At 42.2% G+C, this 23,273-nt stretch overlaps 1 protein-coding gene across 1 annotated transcript in view; it reads left to right on the forward strand.

Annotated features, from left to right (window-relative positions):
- Nucleotides 1-3,265: 3,265 nt before the first annotated feature.
- anks1b (ankyrin repeat and sterile alpha motif domain containing 1B) overlaps nt 3,266-23,273 on the forward strand; it is a 228,075-nt gene continuing 208,067 nt past the window's right edge. Inside the window, exon 1 of the mRNA XM_022749064.1 lies at nt 3,266-3,779. Coding sequence (XP_022604785.1) covers nt 3,649-3,779 — 131 coding nt within the window. The 5' untranslated portion in view covers nt 3,266-3,648. The remainder of the gene's footprint in view (nt 3,780-23,273) is intronic.

A 23,273-nucleotide genomic window follows, 5' to 3' on the forward strand; every position in this document is an offset into this window, starting at 1 on the left:
TACTTTGGTGTTGAATAAGGCTACAAATCGACCAATCAGAAACCGACCTACCTGGATAGAAAAGGATGTAACCTGACCCTTGTCTGAATGGCGGTGGCATACAATCACGATGCGGTAATTCTAGTTTTTATAGAAAAAGATTATAAAATCTTAACATTTTTAGAGAATTCCTTGGTTTTTGTTGGTCCACGACAGCAGGTAGATCTTTTTACCTTTCCAGGTTTACATGGGTAGACATCACTCCAAAACATGGTATACACAACAGATGAAAACATAAGGTAAAGTTGGAGACCCAGTCGAGAATAAACAGGCACTCTGCTGATTTTTATAGCTTGACAGGAAGTCCCTAGTGGCAAGATTTTGGGTAAACACTGAGATTTTCATGTGCACTTTAAGTGACTGACATCTATTCCCTTTAACCACAAGGATGAAAATAGTGCTTGTCTCACCACCTCATATCTTTTGAAAATGAACTTAAATATGTAAAAGTCGGGATTTTCATGATTTTTCCAGATATTTATATTTGTTTCTTGTTTCAAATTTGCTAAAAATGCAACGTTTAAGTTCCCACAAGTGTAAAAGCTCAAGCAAGAACAGATTATTTAAGTGAAAACCTCCCATATGTCTTGTTAAAAACATTTTATGCAGCTTTTCTTAATGAATAAGACGCAATGTTGAAGTTTTTCCTGCATTTTAAGTGCAGATTAGAGACTGAATAGAAGTGCAGCCTCTTTGTGAGCTCTAATGGGCTCCACTGAACCACTGCAGGAGAGAGTTTGGACTTTGTGCACATAAATGGTCATGACATTTTACGGCTGGAGTAGTGCAGTGAGTCAGAGAAGGGCATTAAGTGTTTGTGTGTGTGTGTGTGTGTGTGTGTGTGAGTGAGAGAGAGAGAGAGAGAGAAAAGTTGTGCTCTGCTGCTGTTAATATTGGGATGTATTTACATACCGAGCTTAATGTGTCTGTGATGATGGCGGTGCCACAGTGCAGGGCCGTTTATGTAAGCAAAGCATGTACACATTCATTTATATACTGTGGTGTGGTGTGTGTGTGTGTGTGTGTGGGAGAGAGTATGCCAGCACCATGTACAGTTGGATTGTGGGAAATGTGATGAAAGATTGTGTGTTGGCTCAGTGCTGAGAGCTGTATCTGCATCCAGCAGTGAGTGGGTCTCTGCTGCTTCCACTGAGACATCACCAGGTACAGAGCACCATAACAGTCCTGAACCACTTCTGATAATCAATCAGCAATTCAATTATTTTACTTACAAAATATTAGTAATCATCTGATCAAGTGTTAATGAAAAATAATTATTATTTGCAACACTGTATATAATGTATTTGTTCTTGATCTTTTTTGCACTGTCCTGTTTTAATAGTGATTTCATTGTTTTTACTTTTGCTTAATTTATCTTTTATTGCCATGAAGCACACTTAATGATTACATGTCTGTGTTCCTTCTCTTTCTTGCACTGCATCACAGAAAAGCTCTATGGTGCCATCATTAAATATCAACTTACTGTATCATGTGGTCCCATGTTGTTAAAATAACATATTCAATAAATAATGGTTCCATCTTCTCATTAGCATTTTTCCTCTGTTTTATATCGATGTAGGTTGAAAATCTTGGTGTTTTGGGCTGTTGGTCAGACAAAAGAAAACATTTCAGCTTTTTTTTTCTCACAATTTTCTGACATTTTATCGAGTTAATCGAGAAAATTAATAAAAATAACGATTTTCAGCCCAGAAATAATTTGAATCAGCCACAAGTCCTTTTCGCGAGCTGAGAAGTCGGACACAGCTGCAGGTGGAGCACTTGAAGGCAGCACTTCTTCACAAATTCCAGTTACACCGCAGAGTGGGGCCATCAGGCAGGTCCCAGCATGCACTTAGCGGCAGAGTGGGGGCGCAGTAGCGAGGGTGGGGATGTCTGTTTTCCCAGGCTGTCAGTGAACAGATCAGAGCACATTAAAAATCCATCTCCTGCATTCATTCTCCATCCACACAAACCCTGCTCTGGCATGACAATGTGGGGGAGGGGGCTATTTTAGGATCTCACCTGTTTCCAGATCCATTCAGCTGCAGCAATGGCGGGGACACGCCCCCAGCGTGGGGCAGGAGCGTGGAGCACGCGCCTGTTTGATGGAATAAGTTTGTGGTCTGAAAGTGACAACAGCTGGCGCAGCTGGCGAGCACCAGTGTGACTTTTTAAAGATCCTAACAAAGGCATCGCCTCCTCTTAGTGTTGAAGCATCGTCCTCCACGCCCAGCCTGTACAGTAAGTCTGTAAGACAAGTCACACAGAGGCACACACCAAATTGAACGGCTTTGCTTTCAAAATAAAAGCACTGATGAGGCCCCACTGGGAGCATTCAAGATCAGTGCTGGTTACGACAAATATCTGAACCATATATGTTTCTGCTATCATTATCATAATAGCATCGTATTTTGTTAGTTATCTTAATAAACTGACATTAATTTATGTGTAATTTATTGTTATATAGGACCAGAAGCAGAGAACTCCAGGGGGGCCTAAAAAATTCAGACTTACGGTGTGGTTTCTGATGTTGTTAATTTTCTAAAGACGGTGCACTTTTAAAGCACAGTTGCACAAGGACAAAGTGGTTTGTGCTTCATTTGTCAAAGTTGTGGTCCTGTGTTGGTCTGTCTACATGTTGCATATTAGTTATAAGTTGATTAGTGTTCAACCAAATCAACACACAACAAATCTGGGGACAGGTGGTATCCCATCATAGAAACATTGCACTCAAACCGTGAGGTTAACAGGCACTCAGCTCAGCAGTTGTTTTTGACCCTGGTGCCTGTTAGCTGGTTATTCTGGCTTTGCTTTTGATACAGATTTTGAAAAAATATCTAAATTGTCTTCCAATTTTTTTTTTTACTTTTTTATCTATCTATCTGTTATTTAATTTTTTGATGCACTGCCTTAATGCCCTTTTGAGCATCAATTTGCAACACATCCGGAAATTGAAGCATTTATTTTGAAAGCTCTGGCCGGAACTCCGCTATTTAATGCCATCTAACTCGACACGTTAGTCTCAGGCGACACAGATAAGGCACCGGGCAGTGCGGTAGGTTCGGGGAGAGAGGAGGCGAGTACAACGGGACTAGAGAGGTTCTTGTGGAGGCAGACAGGGTTTCACCTCCCGCCTGTTACCAGCTGGAGCTTCCGCCCAGACTTGAGGCTCCGCTCGGACAAAGAAGGAGTTTGTGTGTTTGTTTATATTTTTTTTTTAGTCGGGGGTTACTCTTCACTTCACACTTCACGTTCAGGGAGTCGCTTCCGAGCCTCCGGTTCCCCCTCCCCGCTGCGCTTGTTTGCACTGAGGTTACACCGGGGGAGCAGTGCACGTCAGCGGACGAGTAGTAGAGGAGATTACGGAGCCGTGCGTGTGAATGGACTGAGGTTATAAGGCACCAGGGGAGCCGTGCACGTCAAACCTGCTCTGCAGCATCAATAACACCTATATCACCGTGCAGCAGCAGCATGCAGTGAGAGGAGTCCTTTCTGATGCTTCCCCACACCAGACAGTGAAAGAAGGGGTCGGAGGGGAGGAGGGCAGGAGGGATATATGGGAGATTTGCTGGATTTTCATCACCCCGTCGTTGCAAACTTGTGTCCGGGATGGGGAAGGAGCAGGAGCTGCTGGAAGCCGCCCGGACTGGGAATGTCGCCCTGGTTGAGAAATTGTTGAGTGGGAAGAAGGGGATACTGGGGTCAGGCTCTGGCTCCATCCCTCTGCCGAACCTACTGAGGTAAGAAACCTCCTTGATTATACTCCACATAACTGCTACAGTGTCCAGGGGAGTCTCGGGGGTGCTGGAGGGGATTCCTGGTGGGAGGAGGAGAGGAGGGGGGGGGGGGGGTTCCCATGCTGCAAAATTAGACATAATTTAGCTTAATCATAGATCAGTGCACCAGAAATTAGTCAAGGAACTACAACTCCAATGATAGCTTCACCCCTCTCAGCTGCAGTATAGACTGTACAATAAATATACAGCAGTGTGTGAGCAGGAGGATCTTTACATATGGTCCCCCTGAGATAAAAACCTGATGTGATGAGGTGTTTGAAGAGCTTCGTGGCTGGTTTCAACACCCTGCATGACACAGGAGAGGAAGAGAGAGGAAAGGAAGTCTGTTATGCAAAGTAAACAGAGTTCTGTAAACCAAAGTGCTTTTTAAGGTAGACAGAAATGCTGCAGGCCACAGGCCAAAATATACACAAAGCACATATCTCAGACAGACAGACAGACAGACAGACAGACTTTGTCATAATGCCACAATGTAAAAGATTAGTCATGCCCTGTCCTCTCTGGGTGCCAGGTTTGGTTTGAGCGTTGGGGAACCACAAAAGAACAGACAGTACCTTCAGCTCCACCACTGTGACAGCTGTCACAATGTTGATTTTTTGAATGTGAGGATGAAACAGGGTGATGCTCGGATGATGGAAGCACTTGTAAATGCTTTTTCTTTTTCACTTATTTGTTGTGTGGCAAAGATCTATTTCATGCAAAAAAACTCCCATGTTTTCTTTTCTTTAGTTGTAATATGGAAAGTTTTGTCCCCCTTTCTGACATGTGTTGTGATCTTTTCCTGAACGGTGCCACTAGATTGATCCCACAGAGATATAACTGTGGTGTTTGTAAAGCTCAGTCTGCTCTCATGATGCTGTGAAGGCTGGGATGTCCAAGTTGGGAGATAAACAGGTCTGCAGGCATGTCCTTTTTTTGGTCAGCAGACAAAAGATAAACAAACAGGTGATCTGTCTCTGGCTCAGACCGGCTGCTTCTTGAATGTGAAAATTACTTTTATCATCGTTTCTGGTTTTCTTTTCAACGGGGATGTGAACAAAGTGAAATGTTGTTTGCTGATGTCATCAGGTTAACAGGTGGCACAATGTTCAATGACTTTAGAGTTCACCTTATCACCTTGAACTCCTGACCCTCCTTCATAAAATGAGATCAAATCAAGATCTTACTTTCTTTGAAGAACAGTGAACAGTATAAATCATCTCAGGAAAATGTAAAAGGTTAAAGTAAATGCTAATGCTGGAGTTTAATAATAACCTACTTGAAGCCTCCTTTTTATTTCCAAACTCGAACCACAAAGGCTTCAATCTTGCCACGAGAACAACTGCTGAGGGTGTTATTGTCCCAGCTCCTCCCGCCCCTGCAGCCTCTCCCTCTCTCTGGTGAGGCCGAGCCTGAGCCAGGTCATTAGGAGATCAAAGTGGTGGGGGTGGGGGGGGGGGGGCATCCAGGAGGACTATGGCCTCTGGCCCTCAAGCAAAGCGTCTTGTGACCGGACTGAGGTTGCACACTGGCAGGGAGAATGCCAACCACTCGCACACTAAACCAGGGGTTCACAAACTGGGGGAGCACAGGGGTGTGGTTGGGGACTCCTGCAGGGGCCTCAAAGGGCAAGAACTGTACCTGTTTAAAACAAAGAAAGTTTGATGTTTAAACAGCGGAAATCGGCTCTAAGAGGAAATTGCAGTTTCAGATCAGGGGCTTAGTGTCTTCCCTCCTCCAGCAGAGGAAGCGACGGGAGACTGCAGTGTTTTCAGCACACACCTGCAACAGCCAGAAAAAGTACAGCAACAGTGACAAATACAGCCTGTTGTCTGGCTCTGGAGCTGCTGATGCTAATTTATATTTGGCTTCCTCCATTAAGAAAGTATCTAGCAGATACTTTTCCCTTGTGCAGCTGTGCTTTACTCATGACACCTGTGGTTTATGCTCTTTCTTATGGTTGTTTCCTTGTATCAGTGTGTTTTCTGTTTTCTGCACATTAATATCCTACCTGTCTTTTGTTGCTTCCCCCAAAATCTTTTCAAAAGCAGAAGTCGGCTTTTCACATACTAGATGATAGATCATGACTGTGGTGATCCTCTGACGTGTCCTTCAGTGCCACCATGAGTTTCACATTTTTGGTTTTGAGTGAAATGCCTCAACAACTATTGGCTGGATTGCCATGAAATTTGGCGACGACATTCATGCTCCCCTCAGGATGAATTGTAAACATCTTGGTGATGCTGTGACTTTTCCTCTAGCTCTAATGACATCCCCCAGCAGCCTTGGCCGTACTTTGTACTTTGTTCTAAATAGCAGTGAAAAATTCTCGAGCTTTCGGTCACATCTCATAGCCTTCTTCAGGGATGGAGTCGTCATGTCTGTAGTTCAGTTGTATCTTCAAGAGTATGCACACTAACTGACCGTTCATTTTGTCACTTTCCAGTGTGAACACATGACGTCACTTAACACCTGATTTAAAATGAGCTTGTGGTGCAGACTTGGGTCACGCTTAAACTCTAGTCTGATAATGTTTGTTTGTCCGTCACGCCGTGAATTTGTGTCGATTTAAAAAAAAAAAAAAAAAAAAAAAAAAAAAAAAAAAAAGGGCTTAACCAAAAATAATAAACCCAGCTTGTTACTGTATGTATCTAATCTCCCACGTCCTGAAAGTGTAAACACAGAGTCATGTTGTTTGCTTTAGGAATTAGGATTGAATTAAATTTATTGAAGGACAATGATTATTTACAGAACACTGAATTAATGTGCAGCTCACTGAGGAGATTAAAGAAGATGCAGGGGGGGAAATGTTGGAGCAAAACGCGGCGTTGGGATCGATAGACTGTAGTTCAAGACACAAAGTGCAGTGGCCGCAGCTTTTTAGGAACAAAAACACCACAACCAGACATGGAGGGTAAAGTTGAGGTTAACCAGATGCATTATGGGTGGAAATATCTCATGTTATTGTCGGTGAGTTATGTCTACTGTGTTACACACACACTTGGCTTTTACTGGGTCAAGACATTGGCCTGAGGAGATGTCTGTAAAACACTGGGTGGGCCAAACGTGCAATCTGTACATCTGGTTAGAAGCGCGTGTGTGCGTGTGCGTGTGCATGTGTGTGTGCGTGTGCGTGTGCGTGTGTGTGTGTGTGTGTGTGTGTGTGTGTGTGTGTGACCGGTTGTGTGACACACCTCCTAATACAGAGCTATTTGTCCCTTAGCAGATGAGTGAGTCAACAGAGAGGTCAGAGTGTGTGCAGGCTAATGTTATGGGAATGATCTCCGGGAATCAATGCATAGTTTCCCATCTTAAGGCCTCTGAGCCATTCATAGCATTCCTAAGTCATGAGGTTCCTCTTTTCACTGAAAGAATCACACTAAACCGCCAAGTGGGACATGAGCGTGGACACACACACACACACACACACAGACACACAGACACACACACACACACACACACACACAGACATGCACGCATAAGCACAGCGTGTAGAGAAGACGATCCTCTGACTGTAACGCTGCAGTTCTGCGGTGTGGAGCATTGCACATGAACACACGCGCACAGTGGAAAATCAATACTGGATGATCTCATTGCTGTTTAATGGGTCATATTCCCTTGTAGATGACCTGTGCCGTACATGGTGACTGGATGTTTGTCGGCCTCCGTGCTGTAAAGAAACACAGTCAGCCAAACCATCCAGGTATGAGTCTGATATCACACAAATTTCCTGTAACACACATACAGTGTGACATCAGCGTAAATGTCAAATGTTTCCATCAATGTCTCTGAGTTAAACAGGAAAGGCTTCATCATGAGTGTTCGTCATGCAGCCATCATTTAAGAGGAGTCAGATGATACAAATGGCTTCACAAACTGCAGCTTTAATAGACCAGAATGCACTGCAACCCAAACACAGGCTGTGTTTTGTGAAATTAGTCACAGTATATTGTGAGAGATTGTGTTGTCCATTTGTCTATCAAATACTGTTACTCACACTCTAGTACATCATGGCATTTTCATCGCGTCTTCACCTTTTTTAAAATGGATTTTATACATTTTATTATTTATTAGGGATGCACCGGTTTTTCCTCCATTGTCTTCATGTTATCTGTTGAGTACCACTCCAGCACCAGTGCTCTCTTTTCCTAAAATTAAAACCTCTGGGTTTCGATGAGGTTATTTTATATGTAAGGTAACGCGAGGTTAGCGATTGCTGAGGTGCTGTGACTCTCTGTAACTTTATAAGCAATGAATTTTGTATCAGCAGTCAGGAAGCAACTGTATTTAATATGGATTGGTCACATCTGACTGGTAACCGATCTGCTTAATTAGGTCAGTGCTGGCGCTGATACCATCTCGGTGAGTCAGCATTCATAGCATCCTGTCTTTGTTTAAATGCCCACCACATTTCCATCTTAGCCAACTTAACTTATTTGTAATATTTCAGCTTTTTTGATTCCCCCTCTGTTGTTTGAATCAGATCTTTTATGCAAATCAAAACTGCACTTAAAATCAGGTTGATGTAAATGTTTGGTGAGGGCATGTAATGATTCAGAAAGTGAGACTGAAACAGTGATATAAAGACAGAGCTGCTGGTCTGTTTTGAAGATACAGACACACTTGTTTACGGTCCTGTGTTCTGATTGATGTTCTTCTTTAAAATGGCCACAATGATGAGAGTCTAATCTTCCGTCATACACAACATGTTCGCATTCGTGCAACTTTTCCTGGTACTAGCGGCGTGTGGAGGTTCAGTGCAGCGCTGGCGTCCTCGCTGCTGCTGGTAAACGGATAACAAAGTGTGTTCATGTGGATTTTCCTTTTTTTAAGCAGCTTTACACACAAACTAATATTAACAGCGAAGATGAGTTTGCGGTGACGGTCTGTCATCGCACAGGTCGCAGTATGTCTGGTGTCTCATAGAGGACGTGAGGATGTATGCCTGTATTACAACACAGTGCTGGGGATGGAGCGACGGTGATCGAAAGCTGATATACTCAAAGACAGTGACTCATGATCCAGGAGGTGGCGGCTCCTCCCTCTTCGCCCCCTCTCGCTCAATAATGTTCAGGAGAAAGTCCGTCTTGTTTTTGTTTGTTTGTGTGTTCAGGTAGGCATGTTTACCTGCCTCCTCCTTTACCAACAAACAACCTTTAAGTGGAATGAAGTGACTCCCGGAGGAGACACGCACTCAGACACACACTCATGTTTGGACTCTGTTTTAATTGGCATCCTCGCAGGCGGTCTCTCCCTGGCGTTTGTTTTCTGAAGTCTTCCCCTGCTTGTGTTGGAGTCTTCAAGCAGCTCTGGATCTTTGTAGCTCACAGCATGGGGCTCTGTATATATGTGAGTGTGTGTGTGTGTGTGGAGTGACTGGTTTCCGTGGCGTCCAATGAGGATGAATAGCGAGAGAAGAACCCGCAGAACTCTGTTTATTTTTCTCAAGTTGTTTCACGGCCACAACACTTAAGCTCTCTGTTTAAGGAAACAGCAAATCAGATGACTGCAAACCAAACCTGGCAAACAGCCTCTGTGTGTGTGTGTGTGTGTTTTTGTGACATAACCACCACTAGTATTCATGGTTGTGTGTCTGTGTGATGGACAGTAGTTTGGGAAGAATGAGAGCTGATGGGGGAATCCAAGAGCTACATGTGGAGCAGGACAGCTAAACTGGGTCAAAGGTTAACTGTGGAGATTGCCAGTCATAAGGATTTAGAAGAACACACACGAGAGCATCAGTGTGTCACCTATTTTTATGCATGTGGGATTTACTGCGACCTATGTGCAGATTGTTTGGCTCACATTTTGTGTCAGTCAGATTTTATATCAAAATAGAGGCATGTATTCTGGTATAGAGCAGAAACCATTGATTGATTAGTCATTGAACACCCAATACAAAATGTATTGCCAACAAACAATAAATGTGAATAATTTCAAGCAAAAATGCCAAAACTTTACCGGTTCCAGCCTCATAAACCTGAGAATCTCTCTTTATATGACAGTAATCTGAAAATGAACTGTTTGAGCGAACTGCTGGATGGATTAAGTCACTTCAGACTCTTGAGAAAAGTAATGAGGATTTTTCCACAATTTTCTGATATTTTATCCATAGAAAATAACCTAGACCTTGATATAAACTTATCATGAGGGGATCATTGTTGGTGTTTTAGGAAAGACTTTCTGAATATTTTTTGATGTGAGTATGAGGCCAGACAAGTGTTCTGTATTCCCAAGGTCGAGGATGAATCTCCACTCTCAGGCGCTGAAAAGTCCGTCACGTAAGCGTAACGCAGCCTCACAGACCTGGAACATAAAACATTTAAAGAGTAACTTAACACCGGACAGGGAAGCAGAGTTTCACTGACCTCTGTGGTTTCAAATTTCAACTCAGTTTCACCTTTTGATGCTCGGTGTCCTCCGAGCGTCCCTGCATCTCTGGTGGGTGTGGTTTGGTGTGGGCAGAGGTTGCTAGAGAACATTGTCTTGTTGACATGAGTGCAGCACTTCCACTGATAGAAACTGAAGAGGATCCAGATGAGCCTGTGATTTAGCACAAACAAACAAAAAAAACTCCCGACGGTTAATCTACAGTGTTTGTTCTACAAATTGTTTAAAATCTTATTTTGTATTGTTTAAGAATTCTGTTTTTTTAACTTAATTTTTAAGGCCTGAAAAAAAACCCGGGAACATTGTGTCTTTTTGTGTAGGTGCGTGATGTGCTGCACATGATTCATTGAGTGAACTTTTGCCATCTTTTCTGCTTTAGTTTGGGTTTAACAGCGGCGTCAGTGCATTGAGTTTGTCTGGAGCCAGACTGATCAAGAGGGGATGAAGGTGTGAAAGTGTGTGTGTGTGTGTAAGCGTGCATGTGTTTGTGTGTGTGTGTGTATGATCAAACTCAGAGGCTTCTTACATCTCCATTAGGGTCTGGGCCAAGCTCTGCTGCAGTATCTTGCCAAGAAACTGAGACCTCCATACTAGCCAAGACACACACACACACACACACACACACACACACACACACACAGTGCTCTCTCTCTCTCCCGTTTCTCTCTCACACACTCTAAGCCTCTGTCTCTCTTTGTTCCTCCCTCAATCTAAATCTTTGTTTTTTGTCTGAGTCTCAAATCTCTTTTTATTTTCCTCTCAGTCTCTGTCCATCTGGTGCCCTGGATTCTCTGTCAATTCCTCTCTGGCTTCCTCTCCATCACTCACTTCACTCCACACAATCTCTCTCCTCCCTCTACTCCTCTCCAAGAGACGAATGATCCAGGCTCCCTACTGTCGCTCTTTATCGTTTTCTCCTCCCTCTGCTCCCCACTTTCCCTCTATGTCTCTCTATGTCAGTCTCTCTCACTCACATCTCATGGCGCACTACATCTGTTATCACCATGTGGGAGCATCTTTTACCCATCATGCCTTTCGGAGCGACATCGGTGTTAGTTGACAGTGGCAAATGGGGAATTCAGGGAATCCACAGCTCTTCTGAGAACTGCCCCCCCCTCCCCCCCACTACCACAACCTGAGATTTATTAGTGTTGCCCAGGTCGTGTATTCTGCTGGAAGAGGAATATAACAGTGGTGATGTCCCAGGAAAGGAAGCGATGTAATTGTAAAAGAAAATGTGGCAAAGTTATGAGAAGGGAAGAACCCATTCAATTCCAGGGCAGATCCTGATCATTTACTCAGAATTTTTTTTCCTCTGAGTGCATTTTCTTGTTAACTTGTTGTCTACGTGATCTACAAACAGAGACAGATTGATACTTGTTAGCAGCCTACAGCTACATGTTATGTCGTAAGTTGTAATCACAATCCTCAGTAATAGTAGGATAATCGTTTTGCATTGTGTCTGAGCACACCTATAGAGTGTGTTGATGTTATGCAGAGATAAGTAAAGATGACGTGACAAATAGTCCCATGAGTTTTTCTGACACTGTGTGAGTAGCTAAAATAATACAGTTCAGAACAAGTTGGGCCGCCTTGGTTGCCAGATTTGTCGAGGATTTGGCAGCGCAGACCTGGACTCATACCGGCTGAGATTTAGAGCTTGGGCCAACTTTGGGCCAGTTTCACTGCTTGAAATTTTGGTATGTTATTAATCTGGCATGAATGTGGCAACAGGGTGTGCTAGATTAAGGCTGTTTTAGCGCAGCATCTCTGGCTGCCTGGGTAAAGTGTTTGGCTGAGGAGGATTACATTTATATACATTTAATCTACAATTTAAAAGTGGATTTAAGAAGCCATATCGTTCATTTTTAACCTCCCAAACACTGGACAATGTACAGTTATAGTACTTTATATACTAGCATTAGTATAAGCGCATTTATATAATGTCAGTTAGAATCCACTTAGTGTAGGTCTACGTGGAAAAATATGACTCTTGTTTAAATTCTAATATTATATAATATTAATTTTAAACGTGTAAATGGTGAGGCACTTGAAACTGATTTATACAGTGGTTTTAGAGCGACTCAGAAAGTTCTAAGCCTTAGCTGCGGTAAAGTTGGTGTCGATCACTGCTGTCGTGGCTTGTTGCGTAAATACATAATGAAAGACGTAATTCATGCCGCTAATGTGCTAAATCCATCACCAGGAGAGTGCTGCTGGGAACTTGTTAATTCAATTCTCTTGTGCCTTTCCCCTTTGTTAGCTTCAGCATACTGTAAGTAGATTTCACACGCTTCCTGTTCTGGTCATGTCGTGTTTGGCGTTGAGGAGGCAAACATGTTGATACTGAGTGGAGGAGACGCAGAGGCAACGTGCAGCCAGAGGACGGAGGAGAGGTGTGACGTCCAGTCTGTCACGCTAATCTGCAAGTCTGTGACCCCACATAACACTGCGAGTGTTGTAGACACAGACACACACACACACACACACACACACACACACACACACACACACACACACACACACACACACATTCCACCAGGCTCCCTGCTCTCTGATAGATGGCTGTAGTTAATGAAGCGCTGCTTTTGAAGTAGATAAGATGTGGGGCGAAGAGGGCTAGAAATGCTAATGTCATTATGTGGTTGGGGCAAGGGCTACGCTGGAAGCCAGTGGAGGGAAGTTATGCATGTAAGTGTGAGTGTGTGTTTTGGCTGTTTGGACTCTTGGAAGTCCAGGACAGTGTTTAGTGGCTGCAGTCAGTATCTCCCAGTAGCCCCCAGTTACGCTTATTTATTTATTTTTTGGCCAAATTCTTTCTTCCTGTTATTTAGGCCATAAATTCACAGAGTAATTGGCCACTATCCCATCGACTACTACTTCTTCTGCTGCTAATAATAATGTTGATAACAAAATTCATACAGTCTTGATTTTGTATCTAAATATCACATTGAAATCAATCGATTTGATAGATTTTTCCTTATTTGTTGTAGTGTTGACCTTTCCTATAGGTTTTGGCTCTGAACATCTGAATTGCTTTAGCTGTGGAGACACGTCGGCAGTTACTGGTGAGAGTCGCAGGTTTAGTCGTATAATCTAAAAAGTAAAATAACAGGTCAAATCTATTAGATTTGGCAGCGCTGCTTCTAGGTTTAGATTTGTCCTGCTGTATTTATGTGTTGCCTTTCATGACTGAATAGACCCAGAATATTCAGAGGTCCAGGAATACAACACAGTAAGTTTTGGCCTTTCCATGGCATCTGATGAACTGCGAACAACAGGCAAATTAGACTGAAAAAGAAGCTTATTTTGGATTTGACAAGACAACAGAGAGTCACCATGTTGTTGTTTGTAATATACTTTCAGAGACAGTGTGACGGTTGAATGGATGTTTGAAAAGAGGCATTTAGAGGCAAAAATGAAATGAAAACGATCTGAGTGTTTTGTTTTTGCTTTGTTAAGCCACAGTTAATCTTATAATAATGTATCTACTCACATCGGTCTATTATACATAAACTATACGGCCAAAAGTATGTGGAAATCCTGTCCACATAGGGCTGTTTTCATGGTTTGGGCTTGGTCCCACAGTTCCAGTAAAAGCTACAGAATACAAAGTTCCCTCTCTTTCAATATGACACCGCGTGTTTGCACAAAATCAGGTCCATAAAGAAATGGTGAACCGGTCTGCACAGAGCCCTGATTTCAGCACCCATCCAACACCTTTCAGATGAGCTGGAACACCGACTCTGAGCCGCGCCTTATCTTCCAACATCAGTGTTGACCCTCACCGATGCTCTTGTGGCTGAATGGTGACAAATCCCTGCAGCCAGGCACCAAAATCTTGTTGAAAGCCTGAAACCAGAAGAGTGGAGGTTGTTACGGCAGCAGCTTAATGCCTATGGGTTTGGAACGAGATGCTCAGCAGTCACAGAAGATATAATGTTTGGGTGTCTACATACTTTTGTCAAGTCAGGTTCCCTTCTCCGTAACTGGTGCAGTATCTCCTCTTGACCTTCCAGCTGCCGTGACAAATGTGTAGAAATATTAAAGAGAAGTGACTGTGCATCACCACTGCACATCAGCACAAACGCACATTAAAACAAGCACATGAAATATACATGTGAAATGACTGAGAGGCGGCGTGAGACACAGTCTGTAAAGAAGGAGCAATTTCAACTATATAACACCGCAGTTTAACGTATTCATTGAAGAAAAAGCTCCAGAAACTCTTTCATATTTAGTCTGTGCAAATAGGGAGTTTTCCCAATTATGCAGCACTCCCTCAGTCTCTTGATGACACACACGCACACACACACACACACACACACACACACACACACACACACATCCACACACACACAACTAATCACCTCAGATTAGTGTGTGTGTGACTGAACACCTCCTCAGCTTGTCACAAAGAGACTCCATATGAATATTAAACACAAATTCAGACTGTGTGTGTGTGTGTGTGTGTGTGTGTGTGTGTGTGTGTGTGTGTGTGTGTGTGTGTGTGTGTGTGTGTGTGTGGGTGTGGCTGTTTACATGAGTCTTATGTAATTGGTCACCAGGTGTGTGGATAAAAATGGCCTCTACCTGTATGAGTGATGGTGCTGAAGGCTGAGGTGTGTGTGTGTGTGTGTGTGTGTGTGTGGCCGGGCAACGATGGCCTCTGTAATTCCCTTTGTGATTGATTCCCCACTTGTCTTCTCCTCCTCTGCGCTGACAGCGAGGGAGCGCGTACAGAGCAACCAGGAAGTGAATTACCTTGAGCTGACAGCCTCCCACAGGATACACATTTCCCAGCAGGCTTTGCTGATGCCAACAGATTGCCCCTTGTTGTCTCTTTCTCTCACGATCTCTGTCTCGTGCTCACGTGTCCGCGCAGAGGCGATGCAGTTAGTTGATGATATGTGCTGCGGGCCTCTAGATGCCGCATCATGATGTATGGATATAATGTATTCAGAGACTTGTATACACTCCGTGTCCGCCCACACGGAGCTCACACAACTCATACATATATGATTTAGTGAGCCAGCAGCTACTCAGGCATATTTACACTTCAAGTCATGTTGTTTCTCCTTTCCAGAGCTTCGTTTGTTCAGATTAAATGCATAAAACAATGGTTGTGTAACAGTCCTATGTAAAATCACTTTGCTTTCAGCATCAGAAGAACGCTTATTGAAATGCATATAATCACACTGCTTTTTAATTAACAATAATCTAGAACCTTTCCAACCTGCTCTTTTTAAGTAGCAGAGTTGACTGTATTAATGTTAATATTGGATTGGAAAAGTATAACACTTATATGTATTATATTATTACAGTTAATTCCATCGCAGATAGCTCAGTCAAATTCGATAGCTTTCTAAAAATGTTGTGCACAGCATCTTATTGTGAAAGTATCAGTCAGAACAGTTAGTTTGTCACATCCCAGATGGGCTGATATGGGGAAGCCTGTGTTGTAGTGGTCTGCAGACTTTCTGGTAGCTCCCCCACTTCCTGACATATTTTGTGGCGTCTATGTTCCTGCTCTTAGTATTGAAAACATCTAGCTGCCTTTTTATCAGTCAGGGGTTTATCATCTGGCGACCATGAATGTCTGCACTAAATTTTACATGTTGAGATATTTTAGTCTGGACCAAACTGGTAGACCGACCAACCAACACTGCCGACTCTAGAGCCGCTAACGTTGCTAAAAAACAGCCACTGTAGGTGAGGACGGATCCAGTACAAGGTTTTTTCTGTAGGTAAAAGTAAGTTGGGAAGGTTTCTGAGGTTGTAAACAGATTCCTGTTTCAGAGTCTGGGGTTCAAGCCAGAGTTTAGGTAAAAAGTTATTTGTATAATCTCGCTTTACTTTCATCCTTCATTTAAGGTTATTGAAGAGGCAGATCTGCAAATTCAAAAACTTCTATTAGTTTCTGGATGGGAAAAAACTTTAAAGCTCAATGTCTCCTACTTAAACTACTCTGAATGCAGATGGAGCCTCATCCAGCGCCGCAATTCACCGCTCTCCTCCCGTACGTTTCTAACTCTATCACCAACGTACTCCGTCTTCTTGATAATCAGCCTCAATAACTGGACGCCCTCCATAAGTCTGTCTCGCCATAACCTCATCCTTCGTTTTCCAGTGTTCCCCTGGCCAAAGTGAACGTTGTGATGAATGAGATGAATGAGTCTTCTTTAAAAAAAGATATCAAATATTCATCTGCCCTGAAACTCCTGAATGAAAAATTGAGAATATATCATTCACAGAGTGCTCATTTTACTTTCCCCCTCCTCCCAAATTCAGGATTCACTTATCTTCAACAAGCAGCGAGGCTCAGAGAGCAGCCGGGTTTGAATATTCCTACAGATTGTTTTATTCGTGACGGTTAGGTGAGAGATTCCTTTGACTGATGAGTAGGGAAATCGGTATCCAAAAAGGCTTTTTTGTCATGATTAGACTTGCCTGCGGTGCATTATTTTGGGCTTATATTAAGATTGGAGAGATGGAGAGAAAAAGAGGGAGGGAGTAAAAACAAAAAGTGGGGGGGCGGGGTCTTATTTTTTATTCTTTTATTCCCCCTCAGCCCTTTGAACTCTTTGTTCCAGACTGTAAGTGTTTTCCAAAGAGGGAGTGGTAGTCTTCCTCCCTGAAAAAAGAATTAAATAAAAGAACAGGGCGGAAGCAGAAAAAGACGTCTGGGGAAAGACTTGTGGAGGAATAAAGGGTGCGTTTGTGTGTGTTGGGGGAGGAGGAGGAGTGATGGAAAGGTCTGAAGGTGAGTATGAAGGTGTTGTGTGTCTGTGGCTTCAGGCTGTTTGTGATGTACATTCACACACCTGACAACCCCGAGGGACAGATCTGCAAATTAGAAAACTAACCTCCACACAACCTTTCTCTCACCCCTTCTCTCTCCGTTTCCTCTTTCTTCTTTCCACTCTCTTTCCTTCATCCTCCACATTTTTTCAAAACTTTTTACTGTTGCCCATATCATCCATGATTACAGATCAGTATTGTTTTTTTATTTTTTTGATTTGGGGAAATTTCTGCATCCATTACGTAGACCTAAAGATAAGGGTTCAGCTTTATTGTCATGCAGTCGTAGCCTTATCCACATTACAGCAGACAATGTATTAACAGGTCAAACATTATATATTAGAATAGAAAACAACAATATAATAGAAAATAAGAAATTACTTACTTCTCGAAGCAGAAGTTTTTGTTGCGGCATATTTTGTCATTGTACGCAAACACAGTTTAAAATCTTATTTATCATACTGTGCTTGTTTTTATGCCTTAAAAGTGTGGAAAGTAGTTGTGTGAAGAAGAAGTTCAAATCCCTCCTATTTTCTCATCTTTGCAGACTTGGCATTGCTGCATGAAGGTGGGTGTGGTGTCAGTTTCGGAAAGTAAAAAATTTGTGAGATGCAGCCCTCTTGGATCTGATGTTGGAAAGGTGTGGGAGGAGAGGGTTTAACACGCTGGTAGACAATCTAACAAGCACTTTCTTTGAAGCATACTGAGGCCTGAAACCTCATGGGATGGGTTGCAGATCACAAAACACAAAAGCTTAGATTTCCCCCAGAATGTCTTCAGCAGAAGAGATTAGTGGTATAATATAGTGGAGACAGGGCTGATATATTGAATTCCTGTTTAATTTCTCTCTCCATTTTTGAAATTTGTGGGCATTCAGTTCCAGCTGCCAGTCACCTCTGGATAAATTGAACTCAGGGATGTTTTTGTTGATATTCTCAGCAGTTTTTTGTCTCTTTTATCGACTGTTTCTAGTACAAAACTAGTGTTAATACAAATCCAACCCTCCGTCCCTCCTCCTCCGTTTCTGACACACTCTCAATATAACGGGGAGACACTGGAGCTCTGCTGAGTAAGCACGCTTGAATCTTGAACTAGTGAGTACAGCAGACCCCCCTGCAGACTTGGACCGACGCACCAACCCTTTGTGTGTATGATTACGTGTGTGTGTGTGTGTGTGTGGCTATCTCCTGAAGCCTGCCTGTCTTTCCTTGTGTCCTCCAGTGTCATTCCTTCTTTCTTTCTTTCTTGTCTCTTGTTTTCCCCCCTCGCCTGTCTGCTTGCTTGTATTCCTTTATTCTTGGTCTGTGCATTCTTCCTCTTTGCTTCTTTGTCTGAATCTGGCAGCCTGCGTGTGTGTCTGTCTGCTGCCTGTCTGTCTGTCTGTCTGTCTGTCTGGCATCCCCTGACAGCCAAAATGATTTTTATAGCTTCTCCCCCTGCGTTTCCACCCCCACACCCCCCTCGTTTTTCCGTCTCTTTTTTGAAGTGGATGAGTAAATGAATCTTTTTGTCTTGCACTGTAGTGTAACCCGATAATCAGGCCATTCACTGATTATGCGCTTCACGCTAATCATGCATGCGTGTGTCTGACTGTGTGCATGTGTAGTGCCTTTGTGATGGTGTACATGTTCGCGTGTGTGTCATTGTGTCTGGTATAACAGCGAGGGGCATTTGTTGACACTAAGCCTTCTCCACTGTGTCGTCAGCTCATTGTTTAGTGAGACATTCAGGTGCAAAAATTCATATTGTGACACACAGAATCTGGAAAATTATGTAATTACTGCAAGTTCCTGCTGCGCTTTTTGTTACCTGCTTAGCTTTGTCTGAGAGTGTGTGTGTGTGTGTGTGTGTGTGCGCAGGGTGAAGGAGAGATGGCAGGGTAGAGGAAAGAGATGATGATAGCAGGCATGGTAGGAGGGATGAAGAGGAGGAGGAAGAGGAAGGATGCGAGAGGGGTGGGAGGCATAGGGGGGAAACCAATTATCGTCCAGATAACAGGCAGGCTATGGATTTTCTACCAGGCCACTTCTGCAGCTCTTTCATTCTGTTTCTCTCTCTCTCTCTTTCTGTCTCTCCCTCTCTCTCTCTCTCTGTCCCTGTACCAAATTTAAATTCCAATTCAGGGGAGCTTTATTGACATGATAGAAAGCCCCATGGTATAGATTCTATAATATATTGTGTTGTTTCTGGTTCGGTGTGTGTGTGTGGTCTGATTAACTACAGAAAATGGCCTGTTGAAACATGTCAGACAACAGAGACTGACATTTTGTCAATATGCCCCCTGCCTGTGTGTGTGTGTGTGTGTGTGTGTGTGTGTGTGTGTGTGTGTGTGTGTGTGTGTGTGTGTGTGTGTGTGTGAGAGAGTGAGTCATTGTGACCGGCAGGCATCACATTATCTAATCTGCATTGTCATGTTGCCCTTCTGCATTAAGGGTTTTGTGTCCTTGACTGCATGAGTTGTTCACAGCCTTAGATTTCAGAGCAGGTTTAAATTTCAGAGTGTGAAGATCGTCTCTTTTACTTTTCTGTCAAATATTATCAATCAGAAATGTTGCTGCCTGTTTTATAAGTCATTGATAAACAGTTGTGGCAAAAGTGTCCTAGCACTGTTAGCTGTTTACATGCACCAGCTAACGCTAAATGTGCATCTCGGGGCTACAAAAAAGTGATATAAAGGTCTATTCAGTATCAGTAATGCTATAAGTACAGAATAGAAAAAGTGTGATAACTAAGTTTGACATTGGAAATTTAGTGCTCTACTCAAAGTTGTACCTTCACAATTAGCTACATAACTAGCTAGCAAGGAAGAGGTAAATTTTGAACTAAAAAATAATCTTTTAAAGCTGTATATTTATTCTTAACAATGTGGAAGAATCAATAGCATAAAAGTTTAAAAAGCTGAACCAGTCTGAACCAGTTTTCTTTGCTAGTTGGACATCATTGTTTTGGTCTAAACAATCTATAGCAATGTTCCCACACTGTGCAGCCTGTTAAAGAGCTGATATATAGTTTTTAATTGAGCCTATTTATGAAAGCAATGAAAGTATAATTTTTGATTAGCATAGATGTGCGTGATAACATTTCATCTCATCAACATTGCTGTCACTGATGTGACATTTGCTTTCAAATGAGGCTAGCGATGTGCTACGCTAATTTTATTTGAAAGCATCTCAGCAGTCACACAACATCTGGAGCAAGTAGGAGTGTTCAGTGTCTGACATTTATTCATGCAAAACCTGTCAGATGAGAAGAGGGGAGATATTACACAAACTGAATACCAGCACTGGAAATAAGCACGTACAAGAAATCAAGTTGTTGTTATATATTTCCCACAGCAGGACATGTTAACTAAAAGCTATAGGCTTACATCAATTAAATTAAATGGTTCACCCAAATTACAAAAAGCTATCTATGCAAGTAGTTGCTCAGGTTTTGATTGATTTGATTTGATTTCTGCAGCAACATAATACAATGGACAAAAAATGTAACATTATCTGTAGTGCACATTTTGAATGTCATTTTCAATTCTGTGAGCAACTCAAACTAAATTCTATTCAACTGACCTTGCTGTTGTATTTGTCTTTCTAACGTTCCCTCATTAATAAAAAAAAAAAAAGAAAAAACAAACAACCACAAACTAAAGCCTCCAAAATAAGCAGGAAGTTGAAGGACAGTAGAACTTTAAACAGCATAACATATACACAACATTATGACCTTCATGAGGCCAGAATTCATTCTAAGGATGTTTTATTAGACTGCATAAGTGTGGGGGTAGCTGTACCTCATAACCTGACAACTAATGTGATTTTTTGTAATTTTGGTGAACCAACTTTTAAAGGTAACAGGTGATTGTGATACTGCTCTTCACAGTTTATCTTTGTTTTTTATTGCACAGTGTGAGGACTGAAGTAGCAAAACTGAAATGATAAAAAAAGTGCATTTTGATGTTTTACACTTGTGATGTTCATTATTGTTTTGGGGTGGATATGTGCATGTGCATGTGTGTTCAGGGGGTTTTATCACAGATTTACAACAGACTGAACAGTGACTCATCATCCTCACTGTTGCCTGTCTCATTAGTGTTAATCTTTTCTCTTCCATTATTCTTGTTTTTTTTCCTCCTCCTGTCCTTCTTGGCCGGTCTCAACTCGTTCCTCTATCAGTCCATCTTTACAGCTGAGTCACTGTCCTCTCTCTCTCTCTCTCTCTCTCTCTGTCTCTCTCCTGCATGTCTCTCACTCCATCTGTCCCCTGGGTTTGCTGTTTTTAGACTTTCATAAACTCTTTAAAAGGCTCCGTCTCAAACATACACTTAACCTCACTGTTCTCTGACAGTCTATCCCTGTTTTGGACCCACAAATCTTTCTACGCGCACACACACACACACACACACACACACACACACACACACACACACACACACACACACACATTTGACACAGCCGTGTTTACACACTTCATTTGAAGCAGCCAGTAATGCTGCAGCGTTAGTTAAATGTATCAGGGTGAATGTCAGTGATATTTCAGACTGTTGAGCACACAAAGGAGCGGAGACACACAGAGAGAGGAAGCTCTGTTGGCCCTCCCGTCTGTTTGAAAATGTTATTGTACCGCTCTTCATACCTTCATCTAGCTGTCTGTCTGTCATCCCTGCTCTTTGGTATTGTCTGCAACTGAACTGGAGGGATGAACACCATTATCACTGATTATATATTCCTTCATTTTCATGATGGTAGGAAAGCAGTGTCTAAAACGTTGGTTCAAAGTTTTTTACCGGCACTTGGTGAAGCTGAGATCTGGTAACCGTAAAGACTACCAAAGGCTAATCCGTGTTGTAGGTTGAAGCTTTTAATATTTTGGCATTTCAGTTGTAAATGATAACGATGTAATGTGACTGAAAGATTTTAGCCTTTTAACAGACTTACCAGCTTTTACATAGATATACATACATATACAAATAGATATACATTTAATTGAGTGCTAAAGAGGAGCGGGTTGGTGAACTGTTAAGTGTCTCTACATATGTTTCCCACCTGAAATTCCACTTTACAATTACATGTAGATTTTTGGTAAATTATGTATTTCTTCTGACCGCAATGAATAAATCATTAATTGCAGGTCTGATGATTTAATTATGAGCTAGCAAGTAACACCTGTTGGGGTTTGGGCTGCAGAAGTGGTGTGTTAAAGTTATTTCTTTCCAGAGTGTGTGTTATTTATAAGCCATTTTACACCAGTGTAGTGAGGCTGATTAACTTTGATATTCACACAGGATCATTTCATGTGCTGGAGGAGGTGATTGGTGACTGTGCCCAAAACATAAATCAGATGCGATTTACATCATTTTCATACTTGTTAAAGCATGCAGCGTCCTCTTGTTCCCTCTCTGCATGAATCTCTGTTTGTTATCTCTCTCCACTCACTTCACCTGGTTTTTCCTTTTTCATTTTTGTCCGTCATCTGCGTCTGTGTTTGTGTGATTTATTGGAACATTCCCAAACCTCAGTGCCGTGGATTAAAGTAATCCTCCCATATGTGTTGATTGGATTAGAAATTATTTGTAAAGTCCTGCAGGATATCGGAATATTTAACATGACAAATTTTAGATTAAACCCAGAAAAATTCTCTGGTTTTGTCTTTCAATTTTGTCTTAATCTCCAATGCTGAATCTTCATATACTGTCACTTATACATATACTATACCATATACCACTATGCTGCTGTTGACAGTCCACTTTTGCTCAGTAAGCACTAACAGGAAACGACAGAAGCCGCTGACAGGTGACAATCACACTGCACCTTTGGAGCACAACTGCCAGTTTCAAATCATCAGTAAAAGTGTTTTGCATGCTATTTTTAGAGAAGGCAAAGCTTCATTTCATAATTTCTTCAGTGCGACTACAAAACATTGTTTTGATAATTATATGCATATTATTTTTTTTGGGGGGGGGATACCCACAATACCTGACATCATGTTTTTGGAGCTTCTAATGACACAGCTTTTAAAATTCACCTCATTTGAATCACAGAAATGCTTTAAAGCAGGGGTCCCCAAACTACGGCCCGCGGGCCACATCCGGCCCGCCAAAGCAATTGGAGTGGCCCACTTAACGATCCCAGACAATCCCTCTAAACATCAACCAATTTTTATTAAATTGCATTTTCCTATCATAACATCATAACATATCCGTACTTAAAGGTTGGCATTCTAATTAAAATTGACCATAGTTATGAGCTATTTATAGTTAATAGTGGCTCATCTTCACCT

This window comes from Seriola dumerili, unplaced genomic scaffold (assembly GCF_002260705.1).
Source record: "Seriola dumerili isolate Sdu_G_001 unplaced genomic scaffold, Sdu_1.0 BDQW01000138.1, whole genome shotgun sequence".
Classification (NCBI taxonomy): Eukaryota; Metazoa; Chordata; class Actinopteri; order Carangiformes; family Carangidae; genus Seriola; species Seriola dumerili.